General features: G+C 39.5%; 1 protein-coding gene across 1 annotated transcript in view; it reads right to left on the bottom strand.

Moving 5' to 3' along the window:
• The window catches only part of DNTT (DNA nucleotidylexotransferase), a 230,303-nt gene that overhangs the window by 132,022 nt on the left and 78,822 nt on the right, over nucleotides 1-19,459 (bottom strand). Inside the window, exons 6-7 of the mRNA XM_075216179.1 lie at nucleotides 17,520-17,643; nucleotides 12,562-12,694 (exon numbers count right to left, since the gene is read on the bottom strand). Coding sequence (XP_075072280.1) covers nucleotides 12,562-12,694; nucleotides 17,520-17,643 — 257 coding nt within the window. The remainder of the gene's footprint in view (nucleotides 1-12,561; nucleotides 12,695-17,519; nucleotides 17,644-19,459) is intronic.

The raw sequence follows: 19,459 nt of genomic DNA, 5'->3' as shown, positions 1-19,459 counted from the left end.
GCAGGGGAGTTTTAGAATTCTGTCCTGCCTGGGGACATGTTTGTCCCGTGGGTGGGAACGTTGGGGAGATGGGAGATACTTAATGAGCAGTCAAGCGCCTTACAGCAGCCCTATATAGTATTGGGGAGTATATTATTCAATTAAAAATTATTTTAAAATTGTTTGCGCTTGGCTTTATAACATTTTAATATATTGGGTGGGGGTTGTAGTCTTCAGTAGAGGGGAGTGCATGCTGTCTTCTCCACCTGCCCACCACCATAGAGGCACCTGCTAGTTGAGGATGCCTGTTTCTTATATATTTTAAATTTTATATTGTATATAGCACACTGTGCATAGCAACTGTTTTTATAGCCATTAGCAATTTTGTGTGTTAAGTGTATTACATTAGTCAGAGTAGCAAATACACTTCCAAAAAATCGCCCCATTAAATGGGTCTTGGTAAAATCTCTGGTAGTCTTTGAAGTGAACTTTACACTTTTGCACAGTGCACGTTCTTGGGGTTTTTACGACTTTCTGCACGCTAAGGCACCTTTTTCACTTGCAGCTGCTCCAAAGACAAGATATTCGCTGGCTAACTGACTTATAAAATAGCAAATACTGACAGGTTGGGGAATTATCAAGCAAAGAAAAATGTAGGTGTAGATTTACTTAAGCTTTTAAAAAGGAAAAGTTGTGTCTTGGGTGTGCTTCATATATGACCTCCACTCTGTCACACATGTATATATAAATTGCTGGGTATTACTAAAATAACATTCAATAAATACCACATGTGTTAATAATTACTAAATTTGTCCTCCATGCTGTTTTTCAAAACTCTGCAGCATGTTGCCCTATTGGGAGAGTAGTGCTCCTCTAACTGAGCAGGCAGAGGGGGAGTGACAGCTTTGAAGACTTGCTTCGTAGAAAGGTGTGGACTAGAGGATTCATACACAGGACCAATGATGGCTGCAGTCTCATCTTTTTAGACCTGTCTGAAATCCTGTCAGGCCCTTTTCTTAACAGATATGAGAGCAGCTTTGGCTCTCTGTAATAGAGTGAGAATTAAAAACTTTTTCTTTTTTTCTTAATTTAACTAAACAAAAACTCAGTTTGGGTTATGCTCTGTTTGAAATTGTTGTCTCTCTCTGTCCACTGTCTACTGCCGTTAGGCATGGACACAAAGTATAACTTTGGTTTCTTCCCCCTGACAGGGTGACTTGTGTGTTAATATTGCCATAATGTAACAACATAGTTGGAGAGACATTCGTTAACAGTGAAACTGTGAGTGGTAAAATGTAAATTTCAGCGCCAAACTTGGTGGCCCCGGGAACGTTATCCTTATACACAAATATTGCCCAGGATTAAGGAGCATTGGGGATAAATAAGCGGTTTTCTGACATAGTACTTTTATTTTAAGGCACCAGGTTTTTAATTTAGTGTATACTGTGATAAGTAAAGGTAAGTGTTTAGGTCACATCCTGGTTGGTAAAAGTCTTAAAACAATACGAACAAGAACCCACTTGTTTTACATCATTATAGAATGTTTATAGAATAAAGTTTTGAATTACCTGATACCACTCAATAAGCAGAGATGAGTAAATAGTCTGTTCTGTAAGAATGGGCTGTCATGCTGATATGACTTTCTCATGTTGGTCCTGTAGAACAGAGTAATATGGAGCGCCAGAACCAGGACTGTGATGTGGAGGTGAAATTCTGAATCTAAATTTTTCTCACCTTGATGATTCATCAACCTGTCAGCATTTACTACTTTATAAGTCAGTTAGTCACCATAACATCTCAGGGGTATATTTACTAAACTGCAGGTTTGAATAGGTGGAGATGTTGCCTATAGCAACCAGATTCTAGTTATCATTTAGTACATTCTACAAAATGACAGCTAGAATCTGATTGGTTGCTACATCTCGTCCTTTTTCAATCGCGCAGTTTAGTAAATATACCGCTCAGTCTTGATTGACTCCAGCCAATCAACAGTTGCTCATTGGCTACCAACACATGGGAGCAGAGCAGTCTGGCGACTTTCCTTTGAAGTGGGAACTTCATAAATTGTAATGGACAGTTTCTAACCTTATATCTCCCAGGGGGTGTGACTACAAATTAAATAAAAAGATACGTTATCCTGATATTGCTTGGAGTTGCTTTGCAAAGGATGTTTCCATTGCTTCTGCAATTGTCATATTTAATATGAAAGGCGGCACATGCTGATATGACTTATTTAAAGGCAAAGGGTAATGATTTAAAGGGCACCACAATACAATACTTGCAATAGATACCTCTATGTACTTGGTAGCGCACAGAAGTGTATGTATTTTCGGCATGAAATATTTATCATCCTGAGAAAATTCTATTCAGGCTTTGCTGAAGCTCATGCTGTGTGGATGAAACAAACAGTAGGGATCCCGCTCCACAGGAGCCCCAGGGAAGGTAGAGAAGTGATGACAATATTCAGATGGTGCAGAAATACCATACTGCAAGTTTGCAGATTATTGCCCAAAGTCAGAACTTTACTCTTCTTTGCAATATCCTCTGTTAAATCTCATCATTTATTGGGGGAATATAAAAAATGGTTTCATCAAAGGCTGGCGTACATGTGGCTGAAGTAAGAGAGTATGATATAAAATAGATTTTATCTTATTCAAAAAGAAAAAGAGCATAAGCAACATATACACCATAACAACAGTTCACGTACCCAGAATAGTGTAACAAGTGCTTCCCTTTATCTGCTCTATAAAAAGTAAACATATATTGTCAATTTAAATCAAACTGGTCCCAAACTGCTGTGTGCGTGGACCCAAAACAACTGAATATCCCGTATGTTGATAAGAACTGGTGGTGTATTCAGTCAGCCAATAGCCTTAATCTGCCAGTAGTTACGTCATTGACTGGAAATATGAGGTCACGTGTGATCTAGTCACATGTGAACCCGTGGTAGGCTGGAATGTCTAGCAAATGGATCCAATTCGGCTTAACTAGAAAAAGTCCAAGCAAACAGATCCACCTGTGTGTAGGTCACTTTAGGCCTATAATGGATAATAACAGGGAGCAATAGCTAATAGCAGTACCAGTTATTATTATTTATTTTAAGTTCTGTCAAGGTAATGGGACTTATACTTGTTTATATAACACAACTTGTAAATTAAGATTCAGAGGTTCTTTAAAGAGATGGTTTAGTGCACATGATATAGCATTTGATTCTTGCTGCTGTATGAAGCAGCTGGAAAGGAAGAGTAATTTTAGGGGGAACTATATGATATAGTGGAAGTAAACTCTGTAGTAAATTACTGTAACCTTGGGCATCAAAACAATTGTTTTATCAGAAATTCCTTCTTTTCTTGCCTCCAGGATGCTGCTGTATTTCTGCAAAGATAAAGATTAAGTAAACCGCCATTTAATAAGCAAAGTAAGTTGCAGAATTGGGACCATTTCACTTCTGATACCTGTTATCCGAAGGTACATTTTTACAAATTTTTGTTTTCCTCTCAGCTCAGCCTACCAATACTTCCTAGCGCAATTCACGTTTATTGCCGTCGGGACGCTGCCACATAGGTTTGCAGAGCAAGTCGAAGACAATCGATGAGTAGCTGAAGTTTGCACAGACAGAAGAGAGAAACTGAACGGAGTGTAGATGTCACTCAATATCGGGTGTAGAGTGTAGATGTCACTGGCGCCTCAATTTGGGGAACAGTGTAAATAACAGATTTCAGTTAAGGAAGTGAGAATGAACAAGATTGGGTCCCTGGCGCGGCAACTTTGCCACCCCTGATATTCAAGTATAATGGACAGGGATTCTGAAGACCAACGGTTCTTAAAAGGGCATCAGAGTGTCACGAAGAGCCCCAGTGCATTTCAGCGTGGTGCTGACTCAGACATGGGGGGCATTGGGGCATCTGCCCCCAGGCCAATCCCATAGTGGGCTACCTTGGGCTGGGTCTCTGGGCCAACTGCTTTTTATTCCCTTTAATTTCTATTTGCCGGCAACTGTTTATATAACCCACTGCACCCGTAATTTCACCGCCCATGTGCTGACCAGCCTTTATTTGGTTTTCACTATGGCGGGAGGACCGCACTGCGATCTCCCTGTTATAGCAGAGTCCAGCTTAGGCTATCTAGTGCTAGGGCTCATTGAGGGAGAGGCTGTGTGCTACTTAGTTTTTCATTATTCGTTTATTTTTTGCTGGACTTTTGAAATACGGTCAAGCCCTGAAGGGGGGATTTTCTACAATCAGTCGAATTGATGAAACCTATTTGGACTTTAGCATAGAAGCAAATTTCTAGGTGCACTCCAAGGAATGCCATACATGTGGTATGTGCTAAAAATAATGTCCCTTCCCTCCCATGATTTATTCACAATATAAAAAAGACTTAACAAAGTTGTATTTTAAGAGATAATTTGTAAAGTTTATTTCATGAAAGAGGTGATAGTAAAGGGTTAGGAAGTTGGACTTTGATTTACATTTTTACACAATGCACCTTTAAAAACATTTTTCAACTTCCACATTGAGACCCAGGCCTCCACCTTACAGTGGTAAACTTATGGGCTTCACATGGAAAGTTAAATGTATCATACTAGATTCTTACAGTTGAAAACTTCGATCTGCGTTACATTTTATATGCTAACAGTAAATGGAGCACAGTAATGCCCACTTTGAAAATCACAAGTAAGTTGAAATAGTAAGTTGTAAATATTAAATCTTTATCACTTTCTAAGACTTAAATAGCTGCCGCAGATACTGCATAGTTGCCTACGCTCCCAGAATGTCCAGGAGACTCCTGAATTTCTGGCAATCCTCCCAGACTCCTGAGAGAGCAGGGCAACCTCCCGGATCCTGCAGATTTCTTTGAAGTGGGTGGGAGCGGGTTTAGTGGCTCGATTCACATATCATTGTGGCCCCTATTATAATAGGTTAACGTGGTGATATTCACATAGGGGGCGGGGCCAAAATGATGCAATTCACCGGTCCCCGCCCTAACACGCCCACCTCCCTGTGGATCTCCTGGAGGCCAACAGGAAAAAGTTGGCAAGTTTGAGATATTGAATTTTAATATGTTCATCCATTTTAGGGTGTGGATGTAATGAGGTCTTGCAAATAGGCCAATCAGAGCAGCTGTTCTAATCACCTTTATCTCGGGAGGTGGGTGGTGTCAGACTCAGGGGGAGGGCGGACATGTGTTTGACACCTGTCAATCATACTAGAGCTGGGGGAGGAGTTTAGGGTTTATAAGGTTTGTGGTCCCCTGTGGGCGGGGTGATCAATGCTGATAGACAGGTAACCTATGGTAGACTAGTGCTAGGGATCACTCAGGCAAAATTGTTTTTTATTGTGAAAGTTGTCTTGCATCCTGTACCTAAAGCAAGCAGCTAATATAACATTGTGATCGTCATCCTGTGTCAGTGTGACAAGATCAAGACCTATGTATTACTGAACCATACAATATTGGTTACATAAATAAAGTGATTAAATGTAACTGGATTTTTATAGCCAAGGCTGCCACCAGAAATTGCGTGGACCAGAACAAACGTAACAGGCAGGACCCCCCTCCCTCCTTCTCTCACCCCACCTTCAAATTTAAATTATTCTCTACCCAACATTTGCCTAACCCACATTCTCTACAGTCACCCCTCATCCCCGGTTCCATCTAACCCCTGCAGTAGTTTATATACCTCTCTGCATCTTCTTGCTTCTCATTTTGCTCTTCTCTATTGACAGCGCTGGGACGTTATTAGTTACATGACATTAGCGATGCTGCAGGGAGCCTCTCTGTCTTGTTGCGGCTCTCCGTCCGAGAGCCGGGCACCTGGGGGGTTTGGACTGGAGCAAATGGTGGCAGCTGTGGGACCCCAACATCTTGGGAGAGGACTCAGCCATGCTGCCTACAAGGGGGTGCACTGCTGTATCCTTAATTACAAGCAGATGTCTCTGCCCACACCACCTCTCTCATCTCAGGAGCAGCTGCTGCCTAGAAATGGTGCCCGCTAACTCACTTTATTCACTGCAGAAGCTCCCTCCCCTAATAAATTTGCCTGGTCCCAGAGCTGGTGGGGCCCCACTCTGCTGTACTCCCTGTTCTCCTCTGATGGCGGCATTGTTTACAGCATACTATGTATCTGTCCAATCACTTTCCAGAAAGTAGATATAAAAGAGATAAACTGTAGTCTATACGGTGGGCATGTGAATTTGATGTGGTAGGTATAATGTTGTATAAAATGGGCAGTGAGCTATATATACTGGATATTCTGGTCTCCATACGCTGAACATGTGGCTATATCCTGGATAACTGAGGTTACTGTGCACAGTATGCACATTACTGTGCACACTATATTTAGTTTTTCTGCTGTACTGAATGGCATGCTAAGCATATCTTGTAATGCTGTTTAGCACGCACTAAGTATTTCCTTGACCACAATACTACACTCCTCACTAAGGACAGGCTGCAAGGAATTCGCTTATTGCCATGCGGTATAAAAAGAAAATCAACTTGGCAAATTGGCAGCAAGTTCTCGGTCATCTGTAATAAACCTGTACATTAATTCATTCCTCAATTTTAAAGGATATATTCCTGCAGCACAGCTGATATTCTGCTACATTCATAAAAGGCTTTTAAGTGCTGCTATTTATATTTAAATTCACTCAGAAATGTCTGTAACAGCAGAAAGATCCACCTCTACATTAAAGTCTGTAAAAAAAGAATCCTTAACGGTATATTGGCCAAAAACATTTTAAGACCAGGAACAAAATGGAGAGAAGGATTCTCAGTAGCATTATTAAATTATAATTTATCAGTCTAGGTTTATTTGTGTTCAATGTGTGTTTAATAATGGCAGTGACATGATAGCAATGATACTTTCTTCTGTTTATCTGTTGTGTGGCTGGAATAAATTACTATTAAAATTTATGATATAAAGGCCACTAAACCTACATACCAGTAATCCAATATTAAAAGGCATATTGCAGCATCCATAATGTAAACATTTTTATTTCATGACACAAGGTTTGAAATTGCACGTGACCTTGTCATGTAGTGGACTGCAGCTTAGTTCCAGTGTCCCATCCCCTAACACAGCCCTTAACTCAGGAATACTTACCTGTCTATCCAAGAGTCCCTTTTATCATGAGAGCCTCTCTGTACTCATGCTGGGTCTGCCGTGTAGGACTATTCTCCAAAATGGTGCGATTGCATCACTACCGAAGACACAAAGGGGGGAGAAACCAACTTGCCAGGATGAGCTGCCGGACTTTACAATGATGTCCAGCTGTGCTCATTTTCGTATGTTACGATACCCAAGAATCGTTAATTTTCCTGCACACCTCTAAGGGATGTGAAGAAAAATATAAGCAGGGAGTGCCTTCAGGACAGTTCCGGAGGCACACTTGCTGCAGGATTTATATGCAAACTGGTGAGATGTAGCAGTGAGGCCTCTGTGCACTGAACTGCAGGCTTTGGGCCTGATTCATTAAGGATCTTAACTTAAGAAACTTCTTATTTAAGGGCCTGATTCATTAAGGATCTTAACTTGAGAAACTTCTTATTTCAGTCTCCTGGACAAAACCATGTTACAATGCAAGGGGTGCAAATTAGTATTCTGTTTTGCACATAAGTTAAATACTGACTGTTTTTTCATGTAGCACACAAATATCAACTTTAAATTTCAGTGTACAAATAAGCTATCAAGTATTTGTGTGCTACATGAAAAAACAATCAGTATTTAACTTATGTGCAAAACAGAATACTAATTTGCATCCCTTGCATTGTAACATGGTTTTGTCCAGGAGACTTAAATAAGAAGTATCTTAAGTTAAGATCCTTAATGAATAAGGCCCTTTGTTAGTAACTTGCTGCATTCCTTTGCATTTGCATCTATGTAACCTGCATTAGGGAGTGTTTAACGATCTATTTTGAAGACAAAAATCGAGATTGACATAAACCTGCTTCTTGGGCTCAACCACGTGTATAAGGTTTTTCCTGACGCGTTTTGTCATTGCAGATATGGCTTCCTCAAAAATACCCGTGGGTGAGCCCAAGAAGCAGGTTTATGTTGATCTCAATTTTCGTCTTTTTATCTTCTTTTGATGAACGCGCATCAAGACTGTGCTACAAGATTTGAAAGATGTGCTGACTAACACCCAGATAAACATGGAGAGATCCCAACTGTGAGCGGTCTGTCTGCTTGGGTGGATATTAAGAAGGGACCAATTTCCCCTAACAGCTATTACTCCTAATTGGGTGATATCACTACCATTCTCTCACCTAATATGAATTTTAATTTCAGCTTAATATGATTTTTCAATTTGCATATACTACTGATTTATGTCCCATTAATTAAGTGAACTGACCACTCACTTTGGAACATAGGATTATGCATTCTGACAGTGTTTCAATCGAGATCTGAGCTTGGGCACTTTAACCTGTGATCGTGTTTCTGCAGGATACAGAGCTCATTACTTACATAAGGATTACCTGTCTTTTTGGAGGAACCCGGGACATTATTAAGCTGGGTACACACTACAGGGTTTTTGTCCAATAAGCGGCTCAACCAGCCGACATACGACCGCTCGTTTGAAAGTCGGGTCAGTGTGTGTAGTGACACGATGGTTGAAAGTCTGCCCAAATGAACGATTGTCGCCTCATTTGGTTGGTCGTACCGTTCAATATTTTCGTTCCAATCTCCTTTCCGTTGTGTAGTGTGTATAAACTTCCGTCCGATCCACGACAATCCTCCAATACTTCCTCGACCTGTGGGGTGTGTGTATGTATATTTGTGATGCCTGTACCAGTCCCACGTGGTGCGGTATCCGCACATCACTGATTGTGTTTTGTATACATGTGTATTGCACCTGTCTGGCTGCAGATCATTACACTTGTATAAAGCACATGTGTAATTATCTTTTGCCTCTATGTTGGGAATCTATTCATATTTACCTTTTACAAACTTTTACCTTTATAAACTATTCAACTTATAAAGTTATATTAAGCGGTTTTGGGTGTTAACTATAGCGAAAGCTCTGCCCCTTTATGCTAATGTTTTTGGTATATCGTTACATGCCCCGCAAATGTTGCTTTACAATCATTGCTCGCGACAACATGGCTGTAAAAAGTCGTTAAAGAGACGTCCGCTCTTCTCTTTATCGTCTAAATCAATGCTAGTGTGTATGCAGTCCATGGACCGAGCGATCGGGCCATCGATCGCATGTAAAATCGATCGGCATAGAAAGTTGGTAGAAAATTCTGTAGTGTGTACCCAGCTTTAGTCTTTTGAGAATTTTTTATTACCTATAGTGTTGTATATTTTGTGATGCTTTTAACTTTGATTTTGAAATAAATTGCTTTTATATAAAGTAATACTGACTCTGCAATATTGATGCTGGTTATTTTTACTTTGACATTTTATATTTGTTCAGTCCTATGGCGCACCTGTCCATTCATTTTTGATACTAGGTAATAGGACCAGCTCTAGCCATGTGTAACCATCATAAGTCCTGATCCATGCATTGTTTTACTTTAGTATACCAGTAAACATTATTAAAAATGCTTCCAGTGTTTAAGAACTTTATTGTATTATTTAGTGTTCACATGCATGAAAAATGAAGCAGACACTCTGGTATGCAGTATTTTAAAAAATAAAAAGCCTTTCCTGCATTTAGGAGCAATAAGTTGTTTTGAGATCCCCCGTAAGTCTTTGGGGAAGCATTTTAGATGTGGTTTACTAGCATTTTAGCGACGTCTCTAAAAATTCTGAAACATAATGTCTGTCTGAACGAGCCCTTGGTCTCAAAACGAATCAGTTTGAAACATTTTAATCAGAAAGATTCTATCTTAAGAATGCAAAATAGTAGAAATTGTATCCCTCATCGCCAATTTTAACTGAACTCTGTAATAATAGGAAAATAAAACTTTCTATATGTATATCCAGATGATAAAAGGTGAGACATATATGTACTAAATTACCATATTGTCCACTGGTGGTCAATAAAAATCAATTGCGTACAATGCCTGCTAACGTATCTCCCAAGCAAGATAACAGGGATGATAAGCTCCTAAATAATGTACACACATCTGTTGATGGGCAAAGGCAAAGTCTCTTTAGTAATAAATAAATGAGTGTTATTGCTATCGAAGAATAGTAATCGTGTATCATTATTTTTACGTTTTATAAATATTTACCACGCTATTACCATGTATTGTTCTCACAAGCATCAAAAAGTTTAGTATACTGTATTAACCCATGCAAGGCCATTGTTTTATCTCAACTGTACTATTTATTGTTGTATGCCAAGTTTATAAGAACAATACACATCCTTATTTTATGTATATCTATATTTACATAGAAAAAATACAATTCAAACCACGGTAAAGGTTCTATAAAAAACAATAACAAGCAGGGAACGTGCCAGGTAAGACTAGGGCATATCTAGTGGACCAGCACAGCATTAGCATTAGGCTGGGATCTGTTTTCAGAGACCCCCTGATCCCCACCATGCCCCTCTATTTTTATAATGTAAAGCACCCTTAGCTGGCGCCAAACGGTCACTGAGGCTAAGGAGTTACAATGGGGGTTTACAGTTACACTTACTTTATGAAGGTTGGCAGCCTGGTTCTAGCAGAGAATTGGTTAACCAGGGAGCAGAAACAAAACCAGCACCTACCACATCTATACTATTATTTCCTATAGTATTATTTCTACACTCCCATGCTGGGATTCGAAAGAGCCCTTGACATAATGCTATGTATCTCTAAAATTTATTAAGTGAGGCTGAATAAGTAGCGTGAGCACATGGGGCATAATATGGTTACTCCTATCGACCCATTAAACGGCAAATGCAGCATAAGCTTGCACTTACAATTCCTTCCTATAGAGGGCAGAGTAAATTATAAACCTACCTTTTACAAAATTGGTTCAGTTTAAATATTTCATTCAACTAACAGACACTCTAGGGCAGTGATGGGCAAACTTTTTCAGGAGCGGGCCAATATAATTTATTAAAAAACTCAAATATCGAAATATATAATACAAATTTTTTGAATGGGACGGGAGGGTGTTATATAGCAGTGTTGGCCCTAATAATTTTAATGACATTTTTTAAAATATTGGCGGGCCGGGTAGAACCTCTAAGTGGGCTGTATCTGGCCCGCAGGCCATAGTTTGCCCATCACTGCTCTAGGGGGTATATTTACTAAACTGCGGGTTTGAAAAAAGTGGAGATGTTGCCTATACCAACCAATCAGATTCTAGGTTTCATTTATTTAGTACATGCTACAAAATGACAGCTAGAATCTGATTGGTTGCTATAGGCAACATCTCCACTTTTTCAAACTGGCAGTTTAGTAAATATGCCCCTAAAACTCTAAAACAAAGTATCATGACTAACTTTTTGCTCTTTAATAGTGACAAAGATTCAAACGGAAAACAAATGAGAATATAGAATCTTACCTGTCCGTAATCAAAATAAAGCTGAAATATCATCTCTTGGGCAGTAGAGGGATCAAAACAAAAGATCATCTTCTGATTTATACAATTTAATCTGTAAATACTATGCTTGGATTCCTCCTTTCAACTTGTGTCTTCCAATACTTATTTGGATTGTAAGATCATTGTGTCTTCTTTCACATGTTTTCTGGTCTTTACCTGTACTGTAATCTCTCATTTAATTGATGCACTTTTCTTTATAACCTTGTTTAATAAATATGCTGTATAAAATACATGAACCAGCAGTGTAATTCCAAGTTCCCCGCCCACAATGTGAATCCAGAGCTACACAATTTTAAGCAATTTGCCTACTAATAAAAAAAAATGTCCATTTATATACTGGTATAGATGGCAGATAGGCTTGTTCCTGAGCCAACATAAAAATTATACTGTGCATGGCCCAATTTCAGTAGATTGGGCTTTCAATGACATCCCAAGGTCAAGGTTCTACCGAAGTAGACACAAATGCTTATTTCAGGTTATTAGCCACCCAAGCACTGTACATAGTCCATGCCACCCAAATCTCTAACCTGAGTATAAAACGTTTCCTATTCTGTAATAGACAAATACAGACAAATCATCCCGACAGCTTTCAATTAACAAACACCAAGATTGTAGAAGTTACAAATCAGTATTATTAATGATATTTACCAATTTGAGGTGGGGTCGATATATGGGTGAATTGCCCAAAATCAAATGTGAAATCGCCTGTCATTATATAATTTTTAAGGTATAAGTAGAATAAAAAATTGTGTATGAAGAACCCACAATATATAAATTATATAATGTACTTTGCAAATGTTGTTGCACACCAATCTTGTATCTAAAACAGATTTTCTAATTTAATTGGTGTCTTCGGGGAGATTAATTTTTACAGCTAATGCCCTTTCAAATGGAACAGACAAATATTGTTTTCAGGACTTGTAAATAGCCTAAACATGTTTTTATGTTTTATTGTAGAATGCCAGTCAACAAATGTTGAATATTGTTATGGAACATCTGCTCATTTGCAGCACATGCAGAAAATTAATATATTGCTGCCAATATCTAAATATATGCATATTGTGATTGCAAAGAACATATTATCAGTATCATAGTACCTTCTGAATCCCCCAGTGATGGTCACAACTGCATCCGGTACAAATGCCCAAATAATATTCTTCACAATTTGCTCAACGGCATCTGCTTCTATCTTTGATACACATTCAGCAATGTCCTCATGGTAAAGTAACCCTGTAAGTCGATAAGACGTGTTGATGTGAAAGTATGTAAAGTAGACATGTTAAAATACATCCAAATGAAGAATTATGATACATCCTGTGGCGTAATATAACATCTTTCTTTACAAATTTCACAAATGATGTAAATGTTGCAAGAATGTGCCATAACCTGCAGGATTTACGATAACGCCATGACGCTATAACCAGATTGCTAAGTGGTTAGCACTTCTGCCTCACACCACTGGGGTCATGAGTTCAATTCCCAACCAAGGCCTTATCTGTGTGGAGTTTGTATGTTCTCCCCCTGTTTGCATGGGTTTCCTCCGCATGTTCCGGTTTCCTCCCACACTCCAAAAACATATTAGTAGGTTAATTGGCTGCTATCAAATTTATCCTATTATTATTAATTTTTATTTATAGGGCGCCACTAGGTGTCCGTAGCGCCGTACAGGGACAAACAATTACAATACGAGGTGTAATGGCACGGTACAGTAAACAATAAGCACAGTAACTCAGTAAGCTCAAAGCACAGCTAGAGAGAGGGGGGAGGGAAGACCAGCAAGCGCCGGAGTCCAAGAGGAAGGGCGCGGATGACGGGGAGACCCCCAGAGGGGTGGGGGGAAAGGTAGCTGGAGAGCAGAGTTAGAAGTGTAGGAAACAGGAGGAGAGATGGCCCTGCTCAAGGGAGCGTACAATCTAAGGGGAGGGGTAGACAGACAGAGAGACACAGGGGTGAGAGGGAGAAAAGGGGGAACGGAGGCAGATTCAGGGGAGGGGGAAGAAGGGGGAGAGGCAGAAGAAAAGGTAGGAAGTAAAGAGGGAGACTGGAAGGCTTTGAGAAAGAGGTGGGTTTTTAGAGCCCGTTTGAATCTGGACAGATTGGGGGATGACCCTAGTCTCTGTCTCTGTCTGTGTATGTTAGGGAATTTAGACTGTAAGCACCAATGGGGCAGGGACTGATGTGAGTGAGTTCTCTGTACAGCGCTGTGGAATTAGTGGCGCTATATAAATTGATGATGATGATGAAATACACTCTCCCATGTCTCAGGCTTGGACTACGAGATTGTTAGGGCCTTGTGGAAATGTTTCTTTAAAATCAGTCAATTGATAGGCTGCTATAATGATAATGTGCAACCAAGAGGTTATTAATGTTATGTTATCCTTTACTGGCTTGTAAATGTTGCAGTTTTCTGACAAAGAGTTGATTTCAACCCTATCATTCAGTTCAGCTAGTGTGGAACACGCAACAGGTCTCTAGAATGTGAAAGGTCGAGATGTCGGATTGTACTATTTACGAGAAAAAGAGGAATAGAGTTGAAAACGGGAGCACTCCAGTCCATGATTCCTATAATATCTTCATTGCAATTAAGATTAAAAATACAATTTTATTAATAATAAATCAGGTCTTAACACGGTGAATTTATTAAAATAATGTCAAGAAGTGAATTAAAGAAGAAAATGTTTTGATGAAATAGGTTTATAAACGACCCTTCAGTAGTGCCTGTAATGAGATGTTTATCTATTGCTCCTCATCTCATATCTTACATATATATTATTCTGTTTGAATGTAATAAAGACATTTTGATTCTTACTGGTCGACCTTGTTTGTTCTTTATACCAGACTTTAAAATAGTGTTTCTCACTGACCTAGCATATACTTACCAACTTGTTGGAGCTGTCTTCCGGGAGCCTGCCGGGGAAGGCGGGCGTGAGGGAGGCGGAGCGCCACAAATGCGTCATTTTGGACCCACCCCCTGTGACGTAATACACCTGCTGCGATTCACAGAGAATCATGGCATTTTGGACCAAATTCTGTCCACTTCACTAGGAAGAGGGCAGAATTCGGGAGATTGCCATACTCTCCTGGAAGTCCTGGAGACTCTGCCAAGATGCGGGAGTCTCCCGGACATTCCGGGAGAGTTGGCAAGCATGACCTAGCATTGTTTATTAGCTATGAATGCAAGTGCATATGTAAAGCTATACCAGGATATCGTTTTGCTCTATCTAATTACAAATGAATCGGAGACTGATGTCTGGGATATTTCTCCCTTATATTATGAAGCATTTACAGAAACAAATAGCCTTCATAGTAAGTTGTTTGTTACCTGTATCAGTGTATATACCTGTTACAGTTGTTATAGAGGGAAAATCTTAGGGGTAAATTTACTAGACTACGGATTTGAAAAAGTGGAGCTGTTATCTATAGCAAACCAATCAGATTGTAACTGTCATTTTGTAGAATGTACTAAATAAATGATAACTAGAATCTGAGCTCCACTTTTCAAACCCGCAGTTTAGTAAATATACTCCTTAGTCCCTTATTATACATCAATTGTAGAGAACATTCAGCATTTAAGGTACTATATTATGTGCACTGTCAATATTCCTCTTTGTAGTGCTATTCATAGGAAATTATTGATATGTATTTCTAGTGTACTGCTGTATAAATCTCTATTTGTTCCTATACAGATTGTCATTAAAAAAACAATTACACTTTTCTTGCTCACATGCAGTTGCTCTGTGTGTTTGAATGGTGAGCATCACCTGAAATTTCTATTTAACTCATACAGTCTTGACTCTTTTGCTCCTATGTTCCTTATTTCTCATACTTATAGGTGCAGGCTATAAGGTCTTTCTTATCCTCTTAAACAAGGGCACATAGCCAACATCTCTTAATATTGTTTCTTTGCTGTTATATTGTTTCATTATAGCCTTCTAGAGTGCAGTTATAATAGCCCACAGGTCCCTGCTAATATCAGTATCTGGCAAAGATGGTTGTTGATTTCTATCTGTCTTAAATATGTTCTTATATCAGATCACTCATCTGGGCATATATCACTATCTCCCTGAGGTCAGGTCATGTGCAGTACGGGTAAGTCTGCTCTATCAGCCATACATTTGTCATTAATGTTTAATCACATCGAGCAAGTGGATAGTTTTTATTATATCTTTGTGTCAGGTCACTCATCTGGGCATATGTTACTGTCTCCCTTGAAAGAGATAAGGACATGTACACACTTATCATTAATGCCCAATCGCATTAGGCAATCAATTTCATCATCGGCATTTATTTATATAGCGCCACTAATTCTGCAGCGCTGTACAGAGAACTCACTCACATCAGTCTTTGCCCCAATAGAGCTTGCAGTCTAAATTCCCTAACACACACACACACACACACAGACAGACTAAGGTCAATTTTTGGTAGCAGCCAATTAACCTAGTAGTATGTTTTTGGATTGTGGGAGGAAACCAGAGCACTTTGATGAAGCCCACGTAGATATGAAAGATATGTCTCCTAACAGGTGTATTTGTGCATGTCTACAGGTCTCTATGAGCCACGTTTGCCTAAACACATCTTTTCTGTACCCAACCTACGTTAGACCGCTCCTTCCCTCTCCCATCCTGTATGTGTAAATTTTCATTTCTAAACATGTATAGTCTATGAATAGAGTTTGGACCATGTTCAATTCATGCAGCTGTGGTTGGCCTAGTACTGGGAACACTTAAGTCTAAATTCTGCCAACGAATAGGGCTAATTTTTCCAGACAGCAGCAGAATGAGGCAAATATTTTGATGTACAGTTTCGAAAACTCCATTCATTTCATTTCTACACAATGGCTTCAGCAACAGAAGCCATTATTGATCAGGAATCAAACATTTGTTAAAGTGTGTTCCTTCCACATATTAGCTAACTACATACACATTCAGCAAGCTGTGAATTACATATTATTATATTGTGGGACTTTCTATAATTCTGATGATAACAAACTCACAATGGTCAGTCAGTCAAGGTAAATAGGAATCAGTGCTTGAATGCAGCTCATCTCATTAATTTGATATCAGGCTGCCGGTTCTTTGCCTGTCAGCTCCATGTATGTAGTTCAATAGTTGGAACGTGAAAGACTTCCCTCCGAGATATATTTTACTAGTTTAACTTCTCTATCTATCATTGGCAATGACCATTATTTTCTTTTTAAATACACAGAACAATATTATCCTAGTACAAGTCACTACCAGCAATGACATACATTAATTAGTGAATGCAACTAATAAAAAAATGGGAAAACTAGTCAATCCATTCAAGCATGTCAGGCATGTACTATATGCCCCTGTCTGCGTTGCATCCCACAGAGCTGGCAGCTCAGTCTTCTCCTGGATTTCAGTGAAAACCCGTAGCTGTATTCTGCTTAACTAGCAAAGGCTGTACAAAGGGAAGTGAAGGCTGTCCTGGCAGAATAACCAACAATCTTTCATGTTCTCTCCTGAGGCAATGAAATCGGAAGCATTACGTGTGATTATATCTGGAGCAACCGGTTTAAATTGCATTAGACTATTTAGTCTGCACAAGTGATGGATGTGTGAATTTTTAGCCCTGCGTGACAGGTACACTTTGAGGTTTTAAAAATTACACAGGTTTTTTATATATAGTCCATAAGCTGTCAAAGCAGCTTTATGTTGTGTCTTTCAAGCAGAGGTTATTGAAAGGCACAGCATGACGTCTGCAGGAATTAAACTCTGTGTTTCCAAATGTTCCATCAAAACTTTCACCTAAATCATTTGACATGAAGTTCTGAAAAGTTTGTGTTTAGCTCTCTATCAATACTTTAGGAAATTTACAGTGATAATTGATACATGTCTTATGATCATTTAACACTATACATAGTGAATGAAAGTAGTCACTTGCTCTTAGCATTCCATGTGCACCTTGGTCCATGACTTTCCATGTGCTCTAGAACTATAGGGTGACATTACACTAGTTCTGTTTCACCCTAGAAGGTCCTATTTACCAAACGAGAAACAATATATGCAAATATTAATATTGCAACTAGATTTACCATGCTTCTGCATGCTGGTTAACTTCAAGTCCTGGGTATTTTTTATATCTTCTAATGTACGAAAACCCATTCTATACCACTTCTCTGCAGTCATCAAGCCCACTCCAAAGATAGATGTAAAAATCTGTTGGGAAAAATAAAACAACTAAATATTTAAAAAGCAAATACAAACATTTTAGTTTAGGGTTTTTTCAAAGTTTTCATAGTTTAAAAGTACAAACATAAAAATGGGAGATTGTTGCAGGAAAAGCAATAAGAAAGGGGGGAAAGGGACTGAGTTTACTGTAAATAAATATCCATCAAAATATCAATACGTAAATTAAGTGTGACTGGAGTTGATCAACTAAGCGTAGATTGAGCACTTATCCATTGTTGCTAGAGCCTGTTCAATATCTGGTCCCTGTCATTCACAAATGTAATAATATTTTCATTATTCATAATATACAGTACGAGTCTCTGTTCATGACAGCAGTAATTGAGAGACTCAGTGTTTGCCATTTAGAGGCCAGATATATTCTAGATGTAAAGTGAATTGAATAAAACTGTGGGCTGTATTTCATACCCTGGAAGGTTTGTCCCCATGCACAGACCCGATTTCTTTTATAAACTCTCCCTCCCATTTATTGGCCTGTCTATCACCTCTGGCAGGATATTGAAAGCAGCTGCAATAGCACAATGGTTCCTAATCTTTGTGTCGGTTTCCTTGCTACTACTAAGAAGTGGCTCCCTGTGATCTCCAAGTGCTACTCTGCATTATATTATTCGGCTTCACTGTCCGCAGAACAACGCAGCTTTGTAGCCTGCTCCATTGTCCACAGTGGTTACAAATCTGTCTGTAGGCTAACCCAACATTGTATTCAACTCCACTGTCCACAGTGGTTACACATGTCCGCAGACTATTACATTATTATATTCCGCTCCACTGCTTGCAATGGTAACAACTTTCCGCAGATCATTGCATCATTGTATCCTACTCCACTGTCCGTGGTGGTAAGAACCAGTCTGCAGAAAATCGCACTATTGTGTCCTGCTCCACAGTCCTCATTGGTCACTACGTGTGCACAGACTATCATACTAAAGTATCCTGCTCTGCTGCTCCCCTGTGGCTACTACCTGTCAGCGAATTCTCTCTCACCGGTCACCTGCTCTGCTATCTCCACAGCCTACTCTTAAGTCATCCAGGATCTCCCAACGGGTCTTGTTGAGCACTCTTTCAGAGGACCGCAACCTGTGGGGCAGAGGTAGTGAAGCCCATCCCTCTTTGCGGGGGTCCCTGGCGAAAACCATCTGCTTTGTTAGACTACGTACCTCTGGATAGAGTAGAGCTTTTGTGACAAAACCTTAGCTCTGAAACAAGCTGTAATCAAATATGCCACATGGAGGAGTTCACGTGCCACATTGAGGATAATTGAAGTGCGCACCGGGAATTATATATTGCAAAGGGTTAGCTTAAAGGTGGTTAACATATGTTTGAACCTGGTGTAGGTTTTATGAGGATGGAAATGAAAATATCCCTGGGCATTACTGCTCTTTCTCTTCCACATATTTGCCAGATACAGGGCACACATTGTTTCCAAGATTAAGTTCATGGCCCATCCTGGCCCACCCTGCCAAAACCTCTATGAGTGGATGTGAGTGGACTAGTGCCATATTGAAATCCCAGCACATTTGAGGTGGATAGAACTCAAATGTGGTATCATACCAGCAACAAAAATTAGGCATAGGTATTTTCTACTTATAATGTGTTAGGTCTCATTGGAGACAGCTACCAACCGGTATTGGCACTGGAGAGATAGTAGTAGGGTGAAAGGTTCTGGGAACACAGTAAAAGGCCTCGTCTAGCTGGATATTAAACAGCTTAACCATAAGAAGTAGGAAGCCAGACGTACTGTCACGGGCACTAGGAGTCTTTGCCCCGGATATCACCAGATGATGTTCTT

The sequence above is a fragment of the Mixophyes fleayi genome, chromosome 6, assembly GCF_038048845.1.
Source record: "Mixophyes fleayi isolate aMixFle1 chromosome 6, aMixFle1.hap1, whole genome shotgun sequence".
NCBI classification, from domain to species: Eukaryota; Metazoa; Chordata; class Amphibia; order Anura; family Limnodynastidae; genus Mixophyes; species Mixophyes fleayi.
The sequence above is the reverse complement of the archived record's forward strand: the minus strand, read 5'-3'. Positions and strand labels throughout refer to the sequence as shown.